This window comes from Lepidochelys olivacea (genome assembly GCF_965140295.1).
Source record: "Lepidochelys olivacea isolate rLepOli2 genome assembly, chromosome: 10".
Classification (NCBI taxonomy): Eukaryota; Metazoa; Chordata; order Testudines; family Cheloniidae; genus Lepidochelys; species Lepidochelys olivacea.
This window is the reverse complement of record NC_140420.1, coordinates 9,215,389-9,239,845: the sequence shown is the minus strand read 5'-3', so window position 1 is coordinate 9,239,845 and position 24,457 is coordinate 9,215,389. Positions and strand designations below refer to the sequence as shown.

The following is a 24,457-nucleotide window of genomic DNA, read 5'->3' as shown; positions in this document are numbered from 1 at the left end:
CCTAATTTCTTTTTTTCGTAGGGTGTCAAAAGGTAACTAGACATATCACACATGCCCATCTGTTTTGCAGTCTCACTTGCATGTGTAGATCTACCTCAAGCAAATTCATCACCGATGTTCATCTGCCTTCCAGCATATTCCAGTCCTGCTAGGGAAGTTTCTGGTTTTGGGGTTTTCTGCAATACTTAAATGTCCCTTGAGTTAGACAGGGGCCATGCAAGCTCCCCTGGCAACTGGTCACAGTTCTATGATGGAAGCAATGGCTCCAACTGAGATTGCACCATGTCCAACTGCCACATCACCCTTGCCCTCATTGTTGTAGTAGCTGGATAAGGCTGGGGCAAACCCTCTGCACCAGGACTGAGGCAGCCTCATATTGCACATGGCTTTCAACTAGCAAGGATTTCATTTATAACTGCCTGGGGCTATAGTCAAATGAGTTAGCTAGAGGTTAGCATTGCTCAAGCCTAGTTGCTGTGCCACCCAAACCAAGATTGCTTTCTACAGAAGACTGGATACTGCATGTGGGAATGAATAGGCAGGTTCTTGATCTGCTCTGTGAGAGGGTCTTTAGGCAAGAGTTGTTAATTAGGAGAAAAAGCATAGGAGGAAGAAGCTGTGATGTATTTTTCATTTGGACACCACAGGCAGCCTTTCGTAGAGTCAAGTAATTACAGGCACAGGAAGTGTCTGCAAACACCAAGGTTCGGATGCCCTCTGCCCAGCCCCTCCCTTTTCTATCACCACCACCTCCTCATGGCCTGCAGCAGAATCTGCTTTATAGAAGATAAACATCAGGGAGCTGAAGTGTCAGAGCATCAGGCATCTATTAATGGAAGACCAAGTCCATAGCTAGGACACTTTATGGTTTCTGCTATTAACTCCTGAATTGGGGTGTTGGAAGCAGTTCTTATGAAGAGGTTTGAAGGATAAAGTTCATTAGAGTGCTATGAACAGTGCAGTCTTCTAGGAGACTCATTCCTTCCCTGGTTTACCTTCTATGAAGCACTGAGAGATCATTCACCCTCAAACAGTTGAGGGCATCTTCTGTACTACTAACTGCAGCTCCTGGTGCTGTGTGAAAGCATTGAGGGGTTGGGAATTCTGAAGTTCATCCTTGAACATGAGGACCTGTTTGAAATAGACTTCAGAGAGGTAGGCCAGATCTTAGATAGTCTTATGGACTGCTTTATCCATCTATTTGCCAGCAGGAAGTAGTCTACACAATGTTGCAGCAGCTACACTCACTGCCTAGATTAGTATTTGAGAGCATTTAATGTAGTTTTATTCCCCTCAGCATTAAAAGCTATCCTGTTACTAGTCAGCAGGAGACTCATAGACCACTCTTTGGGTACCACTGGTATAGAGATTGATCAGACCTCTGCAGTGTGACATTACTATGAGAACAAGGGCTTCAGAAGTTGGATGCTATAACAAGCTATGTTTAAATCAAGGCAATAATTAGGGTAGAGATCTTAACTGTTCTAGTCCCCATCAGAGCTGGGAGTCCTGGTCATGCAGCTCCTGCTCTGAAGAGTATTAGTTTGAGAACTAGACAATAAGGCTTCCTCCAAAGCCAGTGTCACTATACAGTCAAGGGGCCTATTCTTGCAGACAGCTGTTCCTTGGACTAGCAAAACAGAAATTGCTAAATTCATGGTTATCTAAAAAGATAGTCTCAGTGAAATAGGTAATGCCTTCAGGCTACATATAATGAAATGCATAATTGCTATGCAAAGAGCCTGGTGAAAAGCAGCCTCAGTACATGCTTGTGCTTTAATCAAGCTAATTATCTTTATAGTACAGGTACACATTAGACTGACTCATGGAACCAGTTTTAAAAGCTGTACAGTGGAGTATTCTCTCTTCTCACCCTAGCCTGTACACCCCATGCTCAGCCTGCAATGAGAACATGGAAGAGCTAGTTCCTCCTGATCCCCCCAGGGAAATGTAACTTCCATTAACATGGCTCAAAATGCAGCTGCCATTGGCAAATTAGCAGGAAACTCCAACAGTAAACATGGGCTCAAACTTATTTTTTTGGCCCCTGAGGCAAGCTGTGGCTTGCCTGCAACAGCTAGTTTTGCCACTACTATGAGATAAAGTCAGCAGCTTCTACTTGTTCAGGCCTCATTTTAGGCCATCAGCAACTGAGGCCAGTTTTAGAAAGTACAAATCTTCTTTAGCAGATGCTTAGGTCAACCACGAAAGAGTGCCCTTAGTTTCCTTCTGTTGGTCAGGTTTTTTTTTTTTGCACCTACGAGATGGAAACTCTTTAAATCGCTTATTTTAGAGCTAAGGAGGTTTCAGTCACATCCAAGCTTACTTGAAAATTTTATCTCATGTGGCTAGATAAAAGTTTGCTTTATTCTAATGCTCTAAGCAGCAGGGTGTTCTCTTACGAAGTCTGAGTATAACTTAAGAATGCTTTTATTTTGCTTTGTGAATGAGGTGGACTGAATTTTCCATCCATGCCCCTTGCCTGAAAACCAGTCTGTTAGACTCCAGTAGTGAGAGATTAGGACAGACCCTGTTGAAGACATTCACAGCAGTGATTTGGAAAGAGGCTTCAGAAGCATGTAGTACAAATCCAGAAAGTGTGATTTATTGTCAGATTTCAGAAATACAAAAAAAGACTAAACATCTTTGTTCCTCTTTAAGGGCTTGGCTGCCAGACAGGAGGACACCTCCACCCACCATCTCAGTGTTTTGTGGTGCTTTGTCTTTAGAAGGTGTAGAAATCCGGTTTCTCTGCTGAGAAGTTGAAGGTTGGTCTTTCTTGGTCAGATTCTGGCTGCAGGTTTGGATTCTCCTAGAGAAAGACAGATACTCCTCAGCTGAATGATAGTGGCAGTAGCAGCTTGTTGGGATTGCCGTGGCCCAAGTTTATGCCCTCTTGTTGCTCTTCTAAAATCTAGAAAGTACTCAGGGTAGGTCTAAGCTGCAGCTGGGAGCAAGCCTCCCAGCCCAAGTAGGCAGACACTCTGACTGGCTTCACTCAATCTAGTACACTAGAAATAGCGGAAGAGACTGCAGCTTGCCATCCTTGCTCCGATCCAAGAAGTTGGATGGGCTTGTGAGGTCAAGCTGCTGCCTGAGCTTGCTTCCAGCTGTAGTGTGAACATATCGGGGGCAGTTAGTTAAGACTATTTCATGCAATGGAGACTGGCCATTTGACTTGACTAAATGACTCGTTTCTTATAGCAGTGGAATGCTCAGATCAGTCATCTCCCTGCCAGTGCCATGAAGATGAGGGACTAGTTCAGGTGCTGTTCCAAGCCATCTAGTACTGCACAAAGCAGTGATATTCTAGGCCTCCTGTATTGATTGTGTAGATGGGCTGACTGTCATGGCTACAGGTCAAGTGTCTCACAGAAGCATAGCAGTAGAATCAGGGTTCACTCAAGTTCTGATCACTGCTGTTACAGCCTGACAGTGTCTTCAAAAGGAAGATGGCAAAAACAGACTTCTTCCTGTGCCCCTAATCCTTCAAGATTCGGGTCAGCTACCCAGAACAGCTACCCTATAAACTGCAGGATTTTAGTCATGATGAGTGTTCCTTTTAACAATAGTTTCTAGACCTTAGGGTTTGGGATATGAACATTATGCTGATATCGCACCTAGAGATTTTAGTCAGAATCTGGGCCCCACAGTGCTTGGGCACTGTACAGACTGGTATGAGAAGCCCTGCTCAAAAAGCTTGTCATTTAAAGGTGCCCCAATTCATCTTGATGAGTGTTCACTCTTAAGCCTAATGTTATAAATACATTTCAGATACTTTAGCAGCACAGCTATGCTCTGTGTTTGTGCATGCACAAATGCTGTAACTGCAGTTAAATCATAGTGGCACATGAGCTGCTAGACAGGGCTAAGTACCCTGTATCATTTTCCCCTCCCCACATACAACAGTAACCGTAACTTTAGAGTTCCTGCATAAGGCCAGTGTTCTAAGCTTAACCTTTGCTAGAGGGAGATTTGTTGTGAACTAACATGATTTGACCCTCTACCTATAGGAATAGCAGCTTGACAAGAGTTCTCAATTAGAGTAGGATGTTTAGTCTGGTCTTCCATTCATGACAATAAGTTAGCTAAGCTTTAAATAAGTAAAGCCTATGTACATTTGCAGTTCATATAAATCTTGAATAATTCCAACAGATGTCATTTGGAGATAGCCAAAAGGAACTCCAGAAGCAAGACAGGATCTGGTTGACTTTGTTGGGCATGAGCTTCTGGAGTCCAGATCAGTAACGGATCCTGGTGAACTGAATAATGGCACAGTCTGAGGCTAACAAACTGCAGAAGCTCAAGATTGTTTCAGGGTCCTGAAAGCCTGGATGGAGACACCTGGCACAAGATACTATTCAGAGATCACATGTGATTACTACTTTCAAGTGGTAGAATGGGGAGAACAGTTGACAGTGTCCACATACCTCACTAGCAAAATATTTCTCTATGAGACCTAAAGCAGCTCGATAAACCATGGTATTATCATGGGTTTGCAGTGCTTCAATTTTCTCCAGGCCACCAAGTTCCTCCACTAGAAAGCACAGCTTTTCTGTCTCTTCCAGCTTCTCAGCTGCCTGTGGATGTTGGGAGAAGGAGCAAGGAGATTAGGTATCAGCTGCCATGAGGTGCCTTCTTGACATGCTGAAAAAATTAATCTGGTGACAGTATAATTTAACTCCATCAGATGGCACCTTGTTCTGGGACTATCCATTGAGTACCAACTCCTGTATACTAAAGTATTGAAGACAGTCAACTCATTTATGAGCTACAAGCTCTCCAGTTGGATCCTGCAGTGCTACAAGAATGAGGCCTCAAACTCAGGTATTTACAAAAATTAAACCACACAATAAGTACTTGGCTCCATGGGATTTAGTTATAATCCTCTGGGATCAGTTGATCTTTAGTTGTTAACCTCAGTGCTTTTATTTACATATTAAGATTTAGTTTTCAAGAACCCTTTACTCCTGTGCTGTTACACAACAGGTCAATAGGAATGGATTTTATTTCTAGAGGTGGGCCAATATGGCCACAGGATACTTAGTGCCATACTAGCATGTTTCATCCTCTTATGAAGGAAGACAAGCACAGATTCCTGCTTACAGCTCTGTTCCTCTTAGCACTGCTTTTAACTTTATTTAAGTCAGCTCAAGTTTTTGGTATTTAGTTGTCATTGGGGGGCAACACTTGCATTCTTGTACTGCTTACAGCCTATTCCAAGGGTAGGGCCAATACTGGTGATCCATGTGCACAAGCAAGGTGTGACCCTAGTGCATAAAAGTTTGAGGGCCCCCCCACAAGGGAAAAGCCACCACTTACAAAAAAAGCAAGGCCACCATTGGAAACGAAGATCTTACCAAGAAGAGATTTGAAATTGTGTCAAGGATGACCAGGATGGTTTTGCCATCTCTGGCAGAGAGCAGATTGAGCAGAGGTTTAAGGACCCCATACTGGACAAGGTCCACCACTTGTTGTACAGTGCCTCCTGTTGTGAAGTTGGCTACTGCCCACACGGCCTCTTTCTGAGCTTTAAATTCTCCCTGCAAGAGAGATGCATGTTAGAACTTGGAGATCCAGTCAGCTGTATCTATAAAATGTAATAAGTGGAAAAGGACTAGACAGTTTCCTTGATATGCAGTTTGCTTAAGCACTCTGTAGTCTCAGGAGTCTGCTTAGTTCTTGAATTAAGTTAAGCTTTGTAGAGGTGACATATGGGGGGGCATGCAGGGTCAAATCTGCCCCCCGCCTGATTTGCTGCTTGGCTTTGTACGGAGCATGCTCATATGGACTGAGCATGCTCAGTAACACTGCTGAAGCCAGCTGCCCTCACTCTGCCTCCCCACCCCACAACTATCAGCAGGCACAAGTCATTGACACTTGAGATGTATGAAAGAGGTTAGTCATAGGGAAAGAGTACCTGCATGCTTCTATGAGGGGCATGTGAGAAAAGTGTGCAGCTCCCTTGCAGTTTTAAGGCACATGAAACAGGCCAGAGTACCTCAAGAGGATGAGCAGAATGTGCTGTTCCTCTTAGTCCAAACAAAGTCTGACTAGAAGTGGGAAGCATGGTGCTTTTATTAACTCAGCACTGCTTTTGTGGTAGTGGTCATCCCAGCACCACACGTCACCCACACTGCTTCTCCCATACCTTTCAGAGTAACAGCCATGTTAGTCTGTATTTGCAAAAAGAAGAGTATTTGTGGCACCTTAGAGACTGACCAATTTATTTGAGCATAAGCTTTTGTGAGCTACAGCTCACTTCATCGGATGCATGCTGTGGATCTTTCCACAGCATGCATCCGATGAAGTGAGCTGTAGCTCACAAAAGCTTATGCTCAAATAAATTGGTCAGTCTCTAAGGTGCCACAAATACTCCTTTTCTTTCTCCTGTACCTTATCTAGCAGCTCCACCAAGGGAGGTAGCAGTCCGCAGGTAATGAGTTGCTGGATCTGATGGCAAGGTCCTGCTGCAATGTTACTGAGAGTCCATGCTGCTTCCTTCTGTATAGTTGGCTTTGGGTGTTGCAAGAGCTGTGGCAGGACGGCCAACACACCTGCATCAATGACCATCTGGGTCTGCTCATCTGTCCCAGTGACTACATTTCCAATAGCACGTAGAGCAGGGGTCTAGACAGAGAGAAATGATTCACTCCCTGAATGAGCTAGATGAGGAGATTGTCACCCAAGAGGCAGAACTAGTTTAAGTCTGGGGTACCTGCCAAAGACTAACAAGTGTTTCCCCTCAATGTTGGTCTTTCCCTTACTGACCAGTAGAAAAGGTTATTCATGCTGCTGGCCCATGCAGCCATAAACTAGTGCACAACTCTGGTGTCCTACCTTCAAGACAAGTTCCACTTTCAGAGGAAGTTGGCTTGTTAAACCTTTATGTCATGCAACCATAAAGGAGCAAGACCAGGGTGTTGGATCAGCAGCAGAGCTACCTCTGCAATCTAGGGAGCAGGACAATCCTGTTATGGTGGACAAGGATACATTTGTTTCCCTCCTGCCTTCAGCATGCTTCCGATTCCAGTCCTAGAAGGGAAGAGCCTTGCTTTTTAGGTTTCCCTTTGTAGCACTGAATTGTGCCTTTGTGGAGGAGTGAGGTTCATGAAAGAATGAGTATTCCTTGCCATAGGCCATGTGCTCTACATACCACAACACTTAATTCTGGACTGCCCATGAGTTCCACCAGCCTCGGGAGAATCCCTGTCTCCACCACCACATGGATGCGATCATTGGATCCATCAGTCAGGTAGGAAACAGCCCAGCACGTGTCAGAGAGAATGTCCTTATCTTCATGTTTCAGTAGGCGAATGAGCACTGGCAGGATCTGCCTCACTGCCTCAAGGGGAGGGTAGGGGTTCTTGTTCCTGCAGAGGTTTGACAGTGTCCACGTTATATTTCGCAGGAACCCAACCTGAAAAACAAGGGAGGATGTTCTCATACAAAGACTGAGTCTGCAAAGCTAAGGCCAGGGAAAGGAAGCACTCTAGAAATGGTGCATTTGCCCCATTTAATAGCATTTCCTCATGAGTTAGAGGGGAACAGCAAAGATAGTCAGTGTAGGGGAATCCTGCAAAGCCAGTGGCAGGTTTCTGTGACGTTTGAGGCAGGGGGTGGGGGAGAAAGGATAAGATGGGAGATTAGTTAATAGGGTGCCTCCCATCTGAGATTAGGAAAGAGTAAGAAAGCAGCCTCCTTCCACCATGTTAAATTGCCACCTGGTGAGAAGTCTCAAACAGATACTAAAACAGTATGAGATTTTTAACTAGAGCTGTTTGGCATTTAACTTGTAACATGCCAATTTCCAAGGCAAGCATTTGCCTGACTTTGGGACCAAGATTATGAAGTAATCCCCTATCCAGATCAGAACTGGAGTGGTTGGTTTTTCAGCATGGGCAAGACTGGCTGATCTAATGTACTGTGCACAGAGGCTATGAATAGCTAGTGCTGTGCAGACCATATTCATCACAGCAGGAGGAAAGCAATGACTTTCTGAAAGACAGCAACATCTGGGTTCACAAAGTTGCATTTACCATATTATGTTTTCTATGCACAATCTATCCACGCTGTTCCCTGGGAGGAGGCAAGAGTGTGCGAGAACATCCAGGAATGCAGCAGCAAGAGAAATACTGCAAGATCTAGGAGTATCTAAGGCAGGGCTTCTCAAACTGGGAGGTCACAAGGTTATTATGTGGGGAGTCATGAGCTGTCAGCTTCCACCTCAAACCCCATTTCATCGCCAGCATTTTAGTAGTGTTAAATTTTAAGAAGTGTCTGATTTATAAGGGGGGTTGCACACAGAGGCTTGCTATGTGAAAGGGGTCACCAATACAAAAATTGGAGAACCACTGATCTAAGGGAAGGAGTTTGCTTAACACTGCCCTAAATTGCCCCTCCTCTACCTTGGAGGAGTACAGCAGGCTCTCCTGCCTGTATTCTACTCATAGGAAAGGGCAATATAGGGCATCAGTGCCCTACAGACACCCTGCCCTAGGCATCCATGCAGGTCACTAGGCCCAGCCCTAACCCTGCCATTTCCCAGGGAGCATCTTATATAAAGCCTCAGCCCTTCCTGGGAGGAGGGGAGCCTTGGAGACACAGTTATCAGCTCAGAAACCCTCAGCAGGGTCAGACTAAGCAGTTGGTCCAGGGAAGTGTGTATTTGACAGTTATGTGGTAAGCAACTGTCTAGTGGATCCCTCACATGGGTTTGCAGATAAAGTGATTTATAATACACCTGCATTGCCAACCTCCAACCCCCCTTTATTATTTTGGGGTTTTTTTGGTTTTTGAGCCAAGGTGTTAAATTCTTTGGGGTAGGGACTAACTGTCTTCATGTATAGTAACTGGTTTTGAAGCATTTAACACCAGCTCAAATACTAGCCATTTCCTCCCGCCCCCTTCACATCCTTTGGTGGGGAGTGACAATTCAGCATCTCACCACTTTCTATCTAATTCTGACAGTTGTTTGCTACTGAGCACTGGACCAGTGGAAAGGTTTAAAAGAGGATGAGACCTAGAATGGAAAAAGTTCCTTAGATCTAGGTGCAGGGGGTCCAACTTGGTACCTCTACACATTTGCCACCATTAGACAGCCAAATCAACATCTGACAGGTGAAAGCAGTCAGATCCTTGTTAGTTTGTATCCAGTGGAAGTCTTCAGTTAGCCAATCACAAGCCACTAATTAATCCTTTTCTTCCAGCCCCTCCTCCAACAGTTTTATCTCAAGAGCAGAGCCCATTCCACCTTTACACAAATGGGTTAACATTTGACTGTGTTACAAGTGATTAGTAGTCACAGTTCAGCAATTAGTCAAGTGATTAACAGCTACTAATTCAAGGAGTTAGAATATTTACAGGAGTAGAAGGTGACACCAGAGCCAACAGAGGAGGAATCACATTGTTGTGGATAAGGGAGTCTCTGTACATGGGGCCATCACCTGTGTGGAGAAGAGCAGAATGGTTTGTTGACAGTTGTCTTATCTAGCAGCCAGACATCTTCCTGTTGTGTTAAAGAACATTACTACAAGTCCTATCTACACCTGCCACCAACAGTAGGTGATGAGGTGGTCTATTATTGGTAGGCAAACTAGAGCCATAAATGGAGACAGGTTTCAGAGTGGTAGCCGTGTTAGCCTGCATCAGCAAAAACAAGGAGTCCTTGTGGCACCTTAGAGGCTAACAAATTTGTTAGTCTAAGGTGCCACAAGGACTTCCTGTTAGAGCTATAAAGTATTGTTTGTTTTCAGTTGGTGAGGATTCAGTGGCCAGACAGTTTTTCCCCCCTTACACCAACTGAATTTTAAGAAAATCAAAACCATGCTCTCTTGGGCAAGGAAGGAGTGGTAGAAGAGGCAGATATGGGGGGAAAATAAAAACTGAGTACTTGCCTTCATTACAAGAGGAATTTGAGGTCTCAATAAGGGTTGTTAGCCAACATCTGTGTGCCGAAGGGGTTTGCCTATACCACAAGGTTGGATAGATGGATTTATTGGTTCTACCCTAGTCTTTATTCTACCTTAGGCTTTATCTTGAGAAGCCTAGATATCTAGTTCCATTAAGGCTAGAGGGCATGAGGTTATTGCCAAGGCAACACTGATCACAAGGCAAAATCTGGAGGCATTCCAAAGGAGAGCCCTTGCACAGGTCACCATTTTGTGAAAGCTAGAGAGCACCTCTTACCTGCTATGTTACCTAGTGCCCACACAGACTGTTCACTGATATGCATGTGTGGAGAAGACAAGAGGGCTACGAAGGCTGGGACAGCACCTGCCTCCACAACAGCTCTTGTCTGGTCAGATGTTCCAGAAGCAATGTTAGTCAGTGCCCACGCGGCTTCGAACTGCAAGGTAACGTTATCGTTACGGCTCAAGAATTCCACCAGTTTGGGAATAATCCCTGCTTCAATAATCTGATTGAGAGGTGGGTTCCTCTGCCGGGACAGCATCCTCCTGTGGGGAGACAGGAGACAGGAAATGGCATCTTAGGGTAAATTCTCTCCATCAGTGGGAAATCTTGATGAACCACAATCCTATAGATCAGATAGTGAGAGAGACCCTGGGAGTGTTTTACACAGTGAGTAGACAAGCTCTGTAGCTCTCACTACAGGAAAACTGAATTCAGCATCTAGTTTAGGCAAATCCTACAGTAGTTTTGTTTGTGTATCCAAGAGTTAGTCTTCTACAAAAGCACTGTAGAACACAGGTCTTCAAGAGGTCATGGTGGTAGCAATATCATGATTTGTTTATGGCTCAGTGCAGTAGCAACCAGAGAACATGTTAACAAGAGCAGTAATGCTCCCTCTTTCCTGTTTAAAGCTTACTGCTTTTTGTGGGGCATCCTTTAGAAGACTTGTTTTCTGATACAGTCTCCCAGTTTGACTACCGACAGCTTGTTGAGATTTTGCCTGCGACATTCAAGAGCTAATTGCGGATCAGCTCTGCCATGCACCTGGAAGACTGGCTGCCTTCCTCTTCCTTGAAGGGGTCAGTCACATCTAGTTTTCAAGTTGTTTTAATTATGTGCACAAGTTGGGACTAGTAGAGGTCAAGTTGGTCACTTGTGAAGCAAATGCATTTGAACCAGTCCCCAGAGGAGCAAAGTTACTGCACTGCCTATCAACCACCATGGGTCCTTTAGGAAGGCTCTTGGGGTACATCTACACTGCAATTAAAAAACACCCACAGCTGGCTCATGCCAGGGGCTTGGGCTAAGGGGCTGTTTAACTGCAGTGCAGACGTTTAGACTTGGACTGCAGCCTGACCTTTGGGACCCTCCCACCTCAGGCTCAAGCTCCTGTGAACATCTACACTACAATTAACAGCCCCTTAGCCTGAGCCCTGCAAGTCCAGGCCAGCCACAGGTTTAACTGCAGTATAGACGTGCCCTAGTCATTCTGGCAGACGTATCATACCCTTGTCGAGGGAGTAGAGTCAGCAGAAGAAGCTAGGAGGAGCCTTCAGTGAGTGGAGGCAGCAACAGCAATCCCTCTGCCTTCTGAAGGCCAAGGTGGGAGGCTGCTATGTGGCCTGAAGGAAGAGTAGCACCTCAAAACAGGCCTAACCCTTTGAGGAGAGGAGACACTTAACCCTCTGTGTTCCTTCACAGTGCTTGTCCCCTCAGACATTAAAGTCAGTTTTTAAACTGTTCTAACCTGAGCTTCAGACATTGATTGGTTTCTTCCACCCCCTCTCCCTCCACTTGGCCCCCCCAACACTCTCACTTGCTTATGGAAGGCAAAGAATCATCCCTTTCCCCATCCATGAATTAGCAAGGAAGCAACTCTACCTCTACACAGGCTAATGTTTGAGTTGCCTTATGTTTTGGATTCTTGCTTTTGTATCCTTGCCCTCCTGCCCCCCATTACTGCAGTATTTGAATGCCTCAATCTGATTTCTTCCCTTCCTCACAATTGTGTTGTGAAGTACTATTATCCCCATTTTACAGATTGAAAACTGAGGCAGACACACTAAGCAACTTGCCCAAGGTCACACAGGAAGTCTGGTGAAGTAGGGACTTCACAGATGTCAAGTCCTATGCCAATACCCTAACCACTGGACAATCCATCCTCTCTAGTCCTTCAATGAGGTCTGCAGTAAAACTCTTGAGCAGGGAACAGGTCTCTAGCACAAATGGACACTACATCAATGTGTGTGTTCTATTCCACAGAAAACTGTTACAACATACCTGGCTGTCTGAGTGGCCTTCAGATGAAGCTCAGGATTGTTCCCATTCACAGCTTGAACTATTTCCTCCAAGGAGAGCTGAGCAGTCTGTCATGGAGAAATGAGATTAAGAGTCAGACAAGGTAAGCCAAGACGCAGACTTAAGCTGTGTAATCAAATAGAAGCCTAGGCCCAATCGGTCACTAGTGCATGTCTAAATAGCCATCCTTCATGCAGTGCAGTTTCAGGATGAGAGAAGAAGAAAGTCCATGAAAACCTCAGATGTAACTGATCCCTTGTGCCAGGCAGGATTAAGGTCGTAAGTTCTGAAAGTTTGTTGAGAAGGTTCCAGTGTAGCCAGACTATCAGCTATCACATTGCATTCACTGCTCAAGTAGCCAGCTTGGGTTCTTGCCAGTTCTATCTTCCAATGGTGTATGTTAGACTTTCTGTTAGAAGAAGTTTTCAGACATCCCCTTTCTTGGTGTTTTTTTTTTTTTAATATTCTTCCTGTAGAACTGAGTCACTTAAACTAGGACTTTGTGAGCTGCTCAGATGTTGCAGTGAACACTAGAGTGGCTAGCAACTAAGTCACTATGCAAGTTAGGTTGGCCATTGAGTCTAGCAGCTAGAATGGTTTTTGCACAGTAGTGCACTGTACTCACTGCATTCTTTTTCTCTTGTTCTGGAGAAAGACTCTCCCCCATGGAAGAGAAAGAAATATTCCTTCGTTTTAGGATCTGTTCATCTTTCTTGGCCTTCCGAAGTTCTACATTAACCTCCATCCTCTGGCGTCTCATTGCCTATGAAGGAAGAGTGCCATATGTTACAAGCTGTTTTGTGAGTGTGAGCTCTGAAAAATCGATGTTTCATAGCAGTGCACACATTATTTCTCTAGGAAGTGATCTGACTTCTATCCCAAGTTTAGTCTTCAAGTGCACTGCTCAGATTTCCTGTTCGACTTAAAGCTTTGTAGCTTCACAAATATTGTGACAAGTCTTACACACGACAGATTGGCAACTACAATAGTTATTGGGGTAGGGGGATCATAGCAAGTTGAGTTACGCTGCAAGACCAAAAATGGGAATCTTGTAATGATCTGCCATCAGCCATGAAGCTACCTTTGCAACTGCTCTCCTAGTCACCAGAGCAGAGGATATTCCTGTGGGAGATGCTTTAGTGCTATCCTGGAAAAAATTAAGGTAAATCGGATTCACAGATTACGAGGCCAGAAGAGACCACTGTTGTTCATCTCGTCTGACCTCCTGTATAATTAAGTTTGGAAAGATTGCATTTTTGTCTGCAAGTGTCAATTTCACCATCCACACACAAACCAGTGGAAAAAATATCAATTGAAAATTCAACAGGCAAAGAAAGAAAAGTGCTATTTGAGAAATTCTAGTTTGATTAAGAATATTTACTTTATATATTTTGACATGTGATGCAGACAATTTGTGCTTAAAGCTTTTTCTGAATCTCAACACTTGTTGTTAAGTAATTGTCTGACACCCCCCCCAGATGATTTCCTGAAACTGAATGTTTAAAGTTAAAAATGCTTAAAACCAAACAGCAATATTCTGTCAAAATCATAAAAGACATGAAAATTGAATTCTGCAAGGCTTATGTATAAGTCAGGACACACAACTTCAAGATGCTTCCTGGAGCACATACCTTTTAGAAAAAGCATCCAATCGCCAACGATGGGGAATACATCAATATCCATGGTAATTTGTTCTAGTGTTAATTACCCTCCATGTAAATTTAACACTATTTCCAGTCTGAATTTGTCTAACTTCCAACCATTGGATCAAGTTACACCTTTCTCTGTTAGGTTGAAGAGCCCATTATTAAATATTGGTTCCCCATGTAGGTACTCATCACCCCATAACTTTCTCTTGGTTAAGCTAAAGAGACTGAGCTCCTTGAGTCAATTATAAAGCAGGTTTCCTAATCATTTAATTGTTCTCATGGCTCTTCTCTGAGCCCTCTCCAATTTATCAACATCCTTCTTGAATTGTGAGCACCAGAACTGGAGCTACTGTTCCAGTGGTTGCACCAGTGCCAAATACAGAGGTAAAATAATCTTCTTCCTACACGCAATTCTGCTCTTTATGTACCCAAAAATCATATTAGCCAGTTTGGTGACAGCATTGCCCTGGGAGCTTATGATCAGCTGATTATCCACCACAACCCTCAAATCTTTTTCAGAGTCACTGCTTCCCAGGATCAACTCCCACATCCTGTAAACACAGCCTACATTCTTTGCTCCTAGATGGATATATTTAGCTGTATTAAAGACATTGTTTGCTTGTGCCCAATTTACAAGCAATTCAGATCACTCTGCATCAGAAATCTGCCCTCATCATTATTTATGAAGGACAGCTTTTGTCTTGCATCCTTACACATGCTAAAGGGGAACGGCAGCTGTTTCTAACATGTCTAAATGAGGCTAATATATTGGCATAGATTGTTTCATTTCACTAGGAAACTCCAGACCAAGATTTAGGAGGACTTGTTCTGACATTTCCCCTCTCTCAAGGCTGTCACAACTCTGTCTACACTGGCACCTCCTATCAGGAAGTTTTGATAAAGCCATCCTCTGTCAGTCCCCCATTTAGGGCATTCCTGATGCCAGTATAGTCAGACTGTTCTCTGGTGCACATGCAAATCCGACACTGATCACAATACAGTTATCCTCTCAGAGAGCTTCACTGCAGCCACGTACAAGGACTTGGCTCCACTTGAGTGTTATTTCAGATTGATTGAGACAAACACAATCAGGTATAACTATTCCCAAAGCTGTGGGTCCAGACTGCTGCGTTATGGTGCTGTAACAGAATCAGAGTCCGTGCATCACTGTGCTTTTTCAAAGTAAGTGCAGAGCATTCTGGGCAGACATCCCATGGTACAGAGATCCACCACCAGTCTTAGGAGTTCTGGGATTTTTCTCACTGTATGGGGGAACACCTATTGGAAGCCACTGGAATTTGAGGACTTGGTCAAACCAATGCCCATGACGCCTCTCCTGCTATCCCACATGGGAGCATGGCTTCTATAATTTGTATGTGACTGGGAGAGCACGCGTGCTTTCCAGAAGAGGGCACACCTGGCTGCACACCAACATTTAATCAGGGCGATGACATCTGGTCAAGATGACCCAGGAACAGTAGTGCACACACAGGTAAGACGGGTCCACCCAGGTGGGCACTAATGCAGGGTGCAATAGCAGTGGGAGGACTGCCAGACTCAGAATAGCTCATTCAGAATGGGGATGCACTCAGACCAACCTTATTCCAGGGCAACTCCTTCCAAATTAGAGTGTATCTGCATTCAAAATGGATTAATTAAAGCAGAATGAGATGATGTAATTAAACATGTGGATGCAAGGCAGTTTATCCTAAAGCAATTCAGGTTAATCTAAGATGCTTTCAAGTTTACACAAGCCCCTACAAATATTTTCCTTACCCCAGGATGTTTTTATTTTAAAACTCGGCAGGACTTTTAAAGGTTTGTCATCTTGAGATATCGCCAGCTGGAGAAAGTTGCTTCAGTTATGAAACCTGCCCCCAAATCTTGTCAGTTTGCATTTTTTCCCTACTATTTAAATGAGTTTTCCTCAGTTTCTCTACAAGAGGACCATAGAGGAAGTGCTAGAGAACACTGTTCCAACTGAATAAAACCCAGATCCATCTCTCAAATTCTGTATTCTATGCAATCTTTTCAAAGCCTTGACCCCCAGGCAGATAACTGTTTCGAGGGCAGTGTAAAACTCAAACAAGAAACCCCAAACCAAGACAGACAGTTTTAGTGCTAGCTTCAAGCTGCACAAAATTGTGTCCAGTACAGTTTAAGCTCCAGTCTGACAGACCTGAAAAGCTGAATCTCTGCCTTTGACAAGCTTCAAGAGCCAGCTTTCTGCCCCAATGATTTCTTACCAAGTTTGTTTCTCTTGTGGTTTAAAGCTAGAGCTTGTTCCTTCAAGCCCAAGGCATGTTTTCTTCCTGCTGTATTAAGGCTTGTCTACACATACAGCTGTAGTGGTGCAGTTGTGCCACTGTAGTGCTTAGTGAAGATGCTACCAGGAGACAGGTTTCTCCTCTCTGCGTAAGGAATTCGTCTTCCCAAGAAACAGTCTACACCACAGATTTGTTTAGTGTAACTACGTCCCTCAGGGGCATGAAGCGATGTAGTTCTATTGACAGAAGTTCACAGTATGGATCAATAGTTCTCAGCCTATTTACCATTGTGGGCCACATATGCAGCTCTCTGGTTTATGTGGGCCACATTCACACAATATATATACTCCCTGTATGACCCTGAGGATATCACATGGATCACAGTTGCATGCTTAGTGGGCCACAAGCAGCCCACAGGTTGAGAACCTCTGGTGTAGACCAAGCCTAAATCTCATGTTATATGCTTTATCATATTCTGAAAGATATTGTTTAGACCACTTACGGTCAACATTTTCAAGTTCTGTGTCATAAGGGAAGAGAGCTAGTGAGGAATCATGCATACACATTAATTTGTCAGGACACTGATTGGTTGGAGACCTCCATACTTACAGCTGTATCTTTGCCTTTATTTTTAAACTTTTTCATCCTCTCATCTTGCTCGTTTGTGGTAGGCATCTTTTCAGCTGTCTGTTGAGCAAGTTCAAAGCTTCACCTGCAGATAGGATTGGAGACAGAACAGATTTAGTTTCAGTGCTTAGGTAGTTTCACTGCAACTAGCCAACAAGCTACACTGACATGGTTTAACTTGGTCTAAAGGGAGAGGCTGCACCGGGCACAGGTATGGGCTGTGAACATGGTCTAGTGTCTAAAGTCTAGTACTCCAAACTGCATGTGCTGGGGACAAAGCGCTTTACTGCATCAGTGTTTAGGTACAAGTTTGTTTTCTGGACAGGGACAGGAAAGACCATTTAATGCTCATGCTCCAGAGCATGAGCGATCCTGGCAGTTAACCAAACATGGGTCACTTAGAACGCTGACAAAAACCCAGTAACTAACACTAGACCATTGAAGTTACATTTGTCACTAAGCACAGAGCAGATCTAGGAAAAGAACCCAGACATGTCCAAAGAGGTTTTTGTAGCCATTACTTGTTACTCTAGATTCTACCTCATGCCATCTTTAGTTTAGACACATTCAAAGCTTGAGACAGATGCAAGAGAATCCATGATGTTGAAAGGGCTGACTATGAAGAGACTGAATATGTGCAAGCCTATTTCCTTACACCACCAGGTAGCCTGCACCATTAAGGTAATCGAGGTGTTCTAGCTTTTCCTATTTTCCCAGATTCATTTGTTGATTCTTATTACACCACTATCAGCCAGTAAGTGGCTCAGATTTAAGTATTTTTCCAGGTCATAATTTGCACTAAGGTTACAATTTGCACTAAGAAGCCTTGCCCATCACAAAGCTCTGATTACAAGTGTTTAGTTTAAAAAAAAAAGACCACACAACGGTCAATGTTAGCCACAACTACAGACAAACTCAGATGCGTACTGCTGGGGAAAGCACATGGTACACACCACCAGCTGGTTTATTTCACAGTGGCAGATGATGCAGGTGACCAAACAGCCTGAGCAGTTTGGTAAAGGAGAAGCAAGGCAAGTTTACACTTCAACAGCAGTCCTAGGGGATTACCGGCATTGAAATCATGGATGCAGCTGAGATGTTAGAAGTAAGGTCTTTCTAAACATGCTAGTGTAGCAGTTTTGCACATGTGTTCCAGTTTTATCTTTTTGCATTCACCACCAGGCATGGGATATATTGCCCAAGCCTTTTGGAGAGGCTAGCCTGAAAATGCTGGCCCTTTGAGGTGCTTCCCACTTAGGCACCATTTAAAGCCATTTCGCCTCAACAGGTGTATGAGAAGCCAGAGGCTCAGATACTGCTACTAGTAGCCAAATCCACAGGTACATACTAGCCAGCTACCCACTAAGAGGAAACACTCTTGGCTAGTCATTCTACCAGCATGCAGCAGGGAGAGGAAGAGGCCAGTCAACTCCACAGGCTTCACCCCTAGGGCTGGATTTAAGCTGTAACTTGCATGCACATAGGGGAGGACAGTTTACTGATCAAACCCTTTGTTTCTGGCTGTACCACTAGCAGAATAGACCTTTCACCCATCAAGTCATTTATTTGATTTCTGCATTTCTTTGTCAATTGTAACAGAATTGCATAGTGGGGGGAGAGCTCAGTCTAACAAGCTTTGAGATGAGGAGGGGGGACTAAATGCTCCTGCTTCTTCCCAGAGGAAGATTTTAAACGTCCAATGAAAAACTTGTGAAAGCCTCCCTCAGGGGGAGCCTCTTCTAGTACTAACTAGTCCACTACTGCCCGAGCCGCCTAACAGGTCGGTAACCTGCCTAGGACTTCTGCCCTCCCAGCAGGAGGGGAAAGTGACCTGTCCCCAGCGGCTGGGAGAGGAGGGACTAGCTACAGCCTCAGCAAGCATTCACACCAGGCGAGCCGCCCGCAAGCCGCGCCCCCAGAGAGCAGCTCTGCAGAGCCTGGCCTCCTACAGACTGAAGGAGGCTACCCCACGGCACCCCTCTCCCCCCAGCAGGCTGACAGACAAGCGCCAGTGGAAGCGGCGAGCGACCCCTCCAGCCGGCGCAGGGACCCCCGCTACAGCCCCTCCACAGCCGCGTCTGCGGCACCAGCCGTTCAACAAAGCCCCCCACCCCCGGCGGCGGCAAAGGGCAGGGGAATGGGGGGCTGCTCCCCCCCCCCCGGTACCTGCTCAGCCCTGGGCGCTGTGCAAAGACTTCAGCAGCAGCCTGAAGATGGCACTTTAATCTCCCGCGGACCCGTGTCTCCTCCCTGATTGGCTCTTTCCTGGAGCCGACCCGCCCCCGTAATTGCTTAAAATTCTTTTGCCATAGCAACGCCGGGCTCCACCTTCGCCAGGCTGGCGTGGGGGGGGTCGGAATCACCCTGCCAGCTGGGGATTGAGAAGGGGCCCCAGCCACGGGCTCCGCTCCAGCCCTTCTCGCGCCAGGGACTTGGCTTGGCTCTTTGGGCTTTTCATCCCCAACCCATCAGTGTCTCTCCCCACCCTTTGCCATGCACCCTGTTGCATCAAAGTTAGGGCCCAGCCAGGCCAGGACTAACAGGGCTGCGGCACTAGGAGGGTGCCAGAAGCGGGTATTTTCCAGTCCAGGCAGACTGGCTACGTTGTGCGTTAACTGTTTTGCTAGGGTGCTGGGATTTGCTTGGCTAGCAGGGGCAAGCGGCGTGGCTAAAGTTCAGACAAAAAACCAGCTGGGAAAATTTGGGAAATGGTCTTTTCCCTAAATGAACCTGAGATGAAACTGCTCTCACAGTTTCTCACCCTGGGTGAGCAAGGGTGGAAAGGATCAAGCTTGGGGCAGGCTCTCCATCTGCTCCACAATCCCCTTAAGGAAAGGAAATGGCCATCTGAGGCTAGAGGGGACCATGTTCAGTACAGAGAGAGGGGCTGCATGTGAGCGGGAGAAATGGGCAGGCAGCAGCCTGGGAGCTGGCTGTGCAGGGAAGGCTGGGTGGCAAGGAGCCCAGGAGGAAAGCCTGAAAAATTGAGAGCCAGGTAAGGAAGCTGCCTGTTGCCAGCAATGGCCTGCATGCAGGTGGCATAGGCGTGACTGCCTATATGCAGCAGGTGGATGGCGTGGAGGGAACCCCAATGAGACCCCATTACCTTTATACTCTGTTAGTAAGGTGCCGCAAGAGGTAGGTGAGGAACCATTAGGTTGCTCTTTTATTGTCCCTCTCAGTTTCCAGTAGCCCTAGAAAAGTGATCTGCTGTTACTCAAAATGGATGTTGATCTCCACCCTCCAAAAGCAAGGACCTGGTGCTTGCAGTGCCTATCAATCATGCTTGCCTCCCTGCCCGGTAGCGGACATCAGAGGGGACTGAAGTACCACAGCCCTCAAAGCTCTGACTTGCAGCAGGGTTCGGTACAATGATCTGGTCAGTCAGGGTAGGCATCCTTTTCAAGAGCCAGCTACCAACAGCCCTTTGTTACGGGCCCCAGAAAGCCTGCTTTGTGTTCCCTCTGCTTGGTGTACAGGAGCAGCAAGCTGATCCCCAGCACTGGACAGAGGTGACAGCCATCCACGATGCAGGGGGTTGTTACAGCCAAAACATTCATGTTCGCTTCAGCTGAATCAAGAAACACACAGGGGACAAAAAGACCAGTGTTTGCTAAATGGGTATGGGACTCAGCTCGGAGTTTAAAATGTTTAATTAAAATCTACTTTTAAATTGCATAATATCTTTTCCTGGGAGAGAGGAGTTCACTGCTTCATGTTGGTCCCAGGGTACGAGAGACGAGGTGGGTGAGGTGTTGGGGAAAGAGACGAGCTTTGGAGCTACAGAGCTCTTCTCAGTAAGTTGGACACGATGCCTGGGGCTTGCTTCCAGTCAGCAGACTAGACCCAATGAGTTTTAGGGATGAGGTAGCAACACTGGAGTCAGTGGGCAACCCTCCTGGGGTTTGCACAGGTGTAATCAGGAGCAGAATTTGGCCCCACGTGTCCAGTTAATTACATATACTGAGACCCTTTTAAAGGAAACCTCTGTAAACTACAGGGAATACCTATGTATGGGCTCATGTACAGCATATTAAGACTGCCTGGACTCACAGGTTCAAATCCCAGGAAGGGTTATTTTAGCCATTCCTTCCCAGGCAGATGAAACAAGATCTAAGCAGGTTACTGCATTGGGGGTCTTTCAGAGGAGCCCTTCAAAATGGAAGCCTGCTCTTTGTGGACATTAAAGATCCCCCGGCACTTTCCATAACATCAGTGTTAGGTGTCAAGTGGTTGCACTCTGTCCTTCCTTTCGCCTTGGCTCCATGAGAAAATAGCACCAATGTAACTTAACTTAGTTTTTAATCTGATTCAATCAAACTAGTGCAAAAGACAATGCGGGCCCTTTTATTTTGGTTTCAGAGTGGCTTGTCCTGGTTTAGCTTCAGTCAATTCCTAATTGGTGCAAGCTAACCCTAAATATGTCTGGTTTACAGTGAAATAGGAGGTTTCAGAGTAACACCCGTGTTAGTCTGTATTTGTAAAAAGAAAAGGAGGACTTTTGGCACCTTAGAGACTAACAAATCTATTTGAGCATAAGCTTTCGTGAGCTACAGCTCACTTTGGAGGGTACACACAACCTTTCCCACTAGTTTAACTAAACGGGTTTAAACTCATACCTTAAGTTACACTGATGTGACTTTCTCATTACAAGTAACAGAGGTGGGCACTGGGAAATAGCTCCTTTACCCTTGAAGACTCTGACTTTCTCTTGGCAGGATATGATGCTTTAGAATGTGACTAAGTGAAGAGACTGTGAGGAAGTTAATTGTTATGCTGTTCTCTTTCTCCTGGTGCCTTTCCTTTTCCTGCACACCTGCCCAGCATAATCAGACCCATCCTATGTAGTGCTCCGTGACTGCCAGCACAGAAAACGCGAGCGAGCGAGACAGCACGCCCAAGTTCACTAAATAAAGCACCCCCAGAGCTTTGCTTAATTCCCAGACCACATAATTGCCAATAGTGTTGAATGCCAAGCCCAGAAGCAGGCACAAAAAGAGCCGTGTTAATTTCGGCCTCTGCGGAGAACAGGGGGAAGATCAATATTTGCCAAATGGCGAAGGGCAAGATCGATAGAGATGTTTTATTTTCAAACTTAATCAGAGGGTATCACAACTAATGGAGAGTAAGAAAGATAAAACCTTAAATCGACAAGACAGTGACCCTCGAGCTCAGTCATGTGTGCTCAGGCTGAAAACCCACATCCTGACAGCTACACAAACACAAGAACTCTGCCCTGGTGCTGGGGTTTCTGTATCCCAAGCAGGTGGATCTGATCAGATGGAAGAGAAAATATATGTAATTTTGTTCATTTCCTGCATCTCAGAGGAAATAGATCAATTGTACAGTAGGTTTTTTTCCCTGCCAGCTTTTTGTCAGGCATTCCTATACCAGTACTGAAGATGGGTTAGATCACCACTGACAGCTTTGAAAACATCATTTTTAAGCCTGAAGATAAAAGGCTGATTCCCCGCCCCCTCCATCTTTTCATGTCTTTTTAATAGGCTTCCTGACATTGCTGCGTGCAATGAAAGATGCTACGGGTGAAAGACATGAACGTGCAGGATTCCTGCGGTGGGGTGGGACAAGTCATGCAATTGCTGCCCTGGCATCCTCGTGTGAGGTTGTTCTCTGGAGCAGGTATTCAGAGCAATCCTTCTGCAAAATGAAACCTCACCGGATGAAGAGAGGGACAAAGAGAGGGACTGCATTCAAATTGGGTATCTTGTATGAGATTCCAATCTAGCCCATTAAGTGAACATCAGCAGCCTCATTATTATTATTAATTACCGTAGCACCTAGAGTCCCCACCCAAGATTGGAGCGGGCCCTGTTGTACATATGCTTAGGAAGCAGACTCCTAAAAAGTCCCCACAATTTGCCATGCAGCATGACACTGTGTGTGTGTGGGGGGAAGTGTTCAGCTCGTGATAAAACGGGCAAATGCAGAGGAAGCCATTGGGTGCCAGGGGTCCCCTTGGTACGGGTGACGCACTCAGGGACCCAAGCCAAGAGACGCACCAGTCACCAAGTGATGAATCCGATGCCGAGAAGAGTGCTTTGCTGGTGGGACAGCTGCAGCTGCATTTCAGTTCTGTTGCTAGGGAGGGCAGGGGAAACTATGAGCCCTATCCATCACCCTTATGCCCAGGGAGTAGCCCCCTTGGCCCCAGCTGGGCTGTGAATGAGAGTCAGGGTGGCAGGATCAGGCCTGTCAATTGAGCATATCGTATGTGGGTTTATCCTTAAAGATGTTCTGGTTAACAAGGCTAATTTCCTAGTCCCTACTAATTCCCCAGTCAGCCTAAGAGTCACACAAATGGTGGCCTTCACACCCCCAGCCTTCAACTTCATTTCACCTACTGTTATTATTCCTGTAGCACCTAGTGTCAGGCGACTGGGACGTGGGCAGTCTAGCCTAGTGGGCAGTGCGAGCGTCAGGTCTAAGGGTTAGAGAAGGCATCAGGAACTGAGCATCAGAAACCAGGGGCTAGGGTCAGAGCTGGAGACTGAGGTCAGGCACTGGGTACCACAGCCAACAGTCAAGCTGGAGTCCCCTAGAGCAGGCAGGATAACAGGCCAGGTGGGGTCTCTGGCAGGGACAAGAGTAGTGACGATAATGTGCATGAGCACTGAACAGATAGCAAGCTGCTGCTGGCATGAGCTGCTTTGCTGGCCCCTCCAGCTGATCAGACAGCCTGCTGCAAGCCATGGATTGCCTGGAGACTGGCTCTGTTTCAGGCCCTGATTTCTGACACCTGGCACCCCATTGTGCTAGGCCCCATATGAACACCTAGGAAGAGACAGTCCTGGCTCCAAACAGCTTACCATCTGTGTAAACATGACTGAGGAAAGCCAGGAGAAAGGAAGTACTGTTATCTCCATTTTACTGATGGGGGATTGAGGCACCAGGAAGATTAAGAGACTTGCCCAAGGTCACTCAGGCAGTCTATGGCAGAACTGAGCATTGAACCCTGATTTCCTGAGTCCAGTGCCAGAAAAGACTGTCTTTTCCCTCCCACTGAGCAATCTTTGGGGTGGGGGGCCTGGGCTCATGGCCATGGGGGCGTGCACAGCAGGAGGGAATCAAAATCACCACCAGAATTGTTTAAAACTTTTCATCTGCACGGCTATGGACTTAAACCCTCTCCCCAAACAATTTGGAGAATAAATGCTCCAACCTGAAAGCCCTGACCACAAAGGAGAAGAGCAGATGACACTGAAGCTGAATGAGAAATCTCTGGTGGTATTTGACTGGTTATGTTACATTTAGTGAATACCAACAACTTTACATGATCAGCTATTGCTTTCTGTGATACCATTTGTATTCTTCGTCCCAGCAAATCCTAGCTAAAGCTGGCTCAGGACACTCAATGCCGCTGACAAAATATAACAATAATGCACATAATAATAATAATAACTTACACAAGAATATATGAAGAGGAGAATCTGTCCCTTTGTGTGTGTTTTTCCAGGCATGAGGCTTTAGGCCAAGTGTCTTTAACAGTCTCTTTTCTGCCAAGAATGGGAGTATTCACTCAGAAAGATAGGACAGGGGCCTGATTATCTCATCAGTTGCGGAGGCCAAAGCCAATGGGAGCTGCATGCATGCAACTGACAGGCTAATTGAGCCCCAGAAATTCTAATGCCAGCACTGCTTGAATGGAAGTGGTAGGAGTCCGTTAGCGCTTGCCAAATGCAGCTG

The 24,457-nt window shown here is 45.7% G+C and overlaps 1 protein-coding gene across 3 annotated transcripts; it reads right to left on the bottom strand.

Moving 5' to 3' along the window:
- Positions 1–2,580: 2,580 nt before the first annotated feature.
- On the bottom strand, positions 2,581–24,252 carry KPNA7 (karyopherin subunit alpha 7). Of its 3 annotated transcripts, none has more exons than XM_084640479.1 (11): positions 24,178–24,252; positions 16,736–16,838; positions 12,836–12,973; positions 12,193–12,278; positions 10,189–10,457; positions 9,364–9,446; positions 7,157–7,420; positions 6,397–6,630; positions 5,361–5,543; positions 4,431–4,580; positions 2,581–2,812 (listed from the first exon to the last, which is right to left on the bottom strand). In XM_084640479.1, the coding sequence occupies exons 2-11, from the start codon at positions 16,799–16,801 to the stop codon at positions 2,726–2,728; spliced, it is 1,560 nt and encodes a 519-aa protein (XP_084496605.1). In that variant the 5' UTR covers positions 16,802–16,838; positions 24,178–24,252; the 3' UTR covers positions 2,581–2,725. The 3 variants fall into 3 exon arrangements, with proteins under 3 accessions (XP_084496605.1, XP_084496604.1, XP_084496606.1); XM_084640478.1 differs by lacking the exon at positions 24,178–24,252 and adding an exon at positions 18,920–19,008; XM_084640480.1 differs by lacking the exons at positions 12,836–12,973; positions 24,178–24,252 and adding an exon at positions 18,920–19,008.
- Positions 24,253–24,457: the final 205 nt, after the last annotated feature.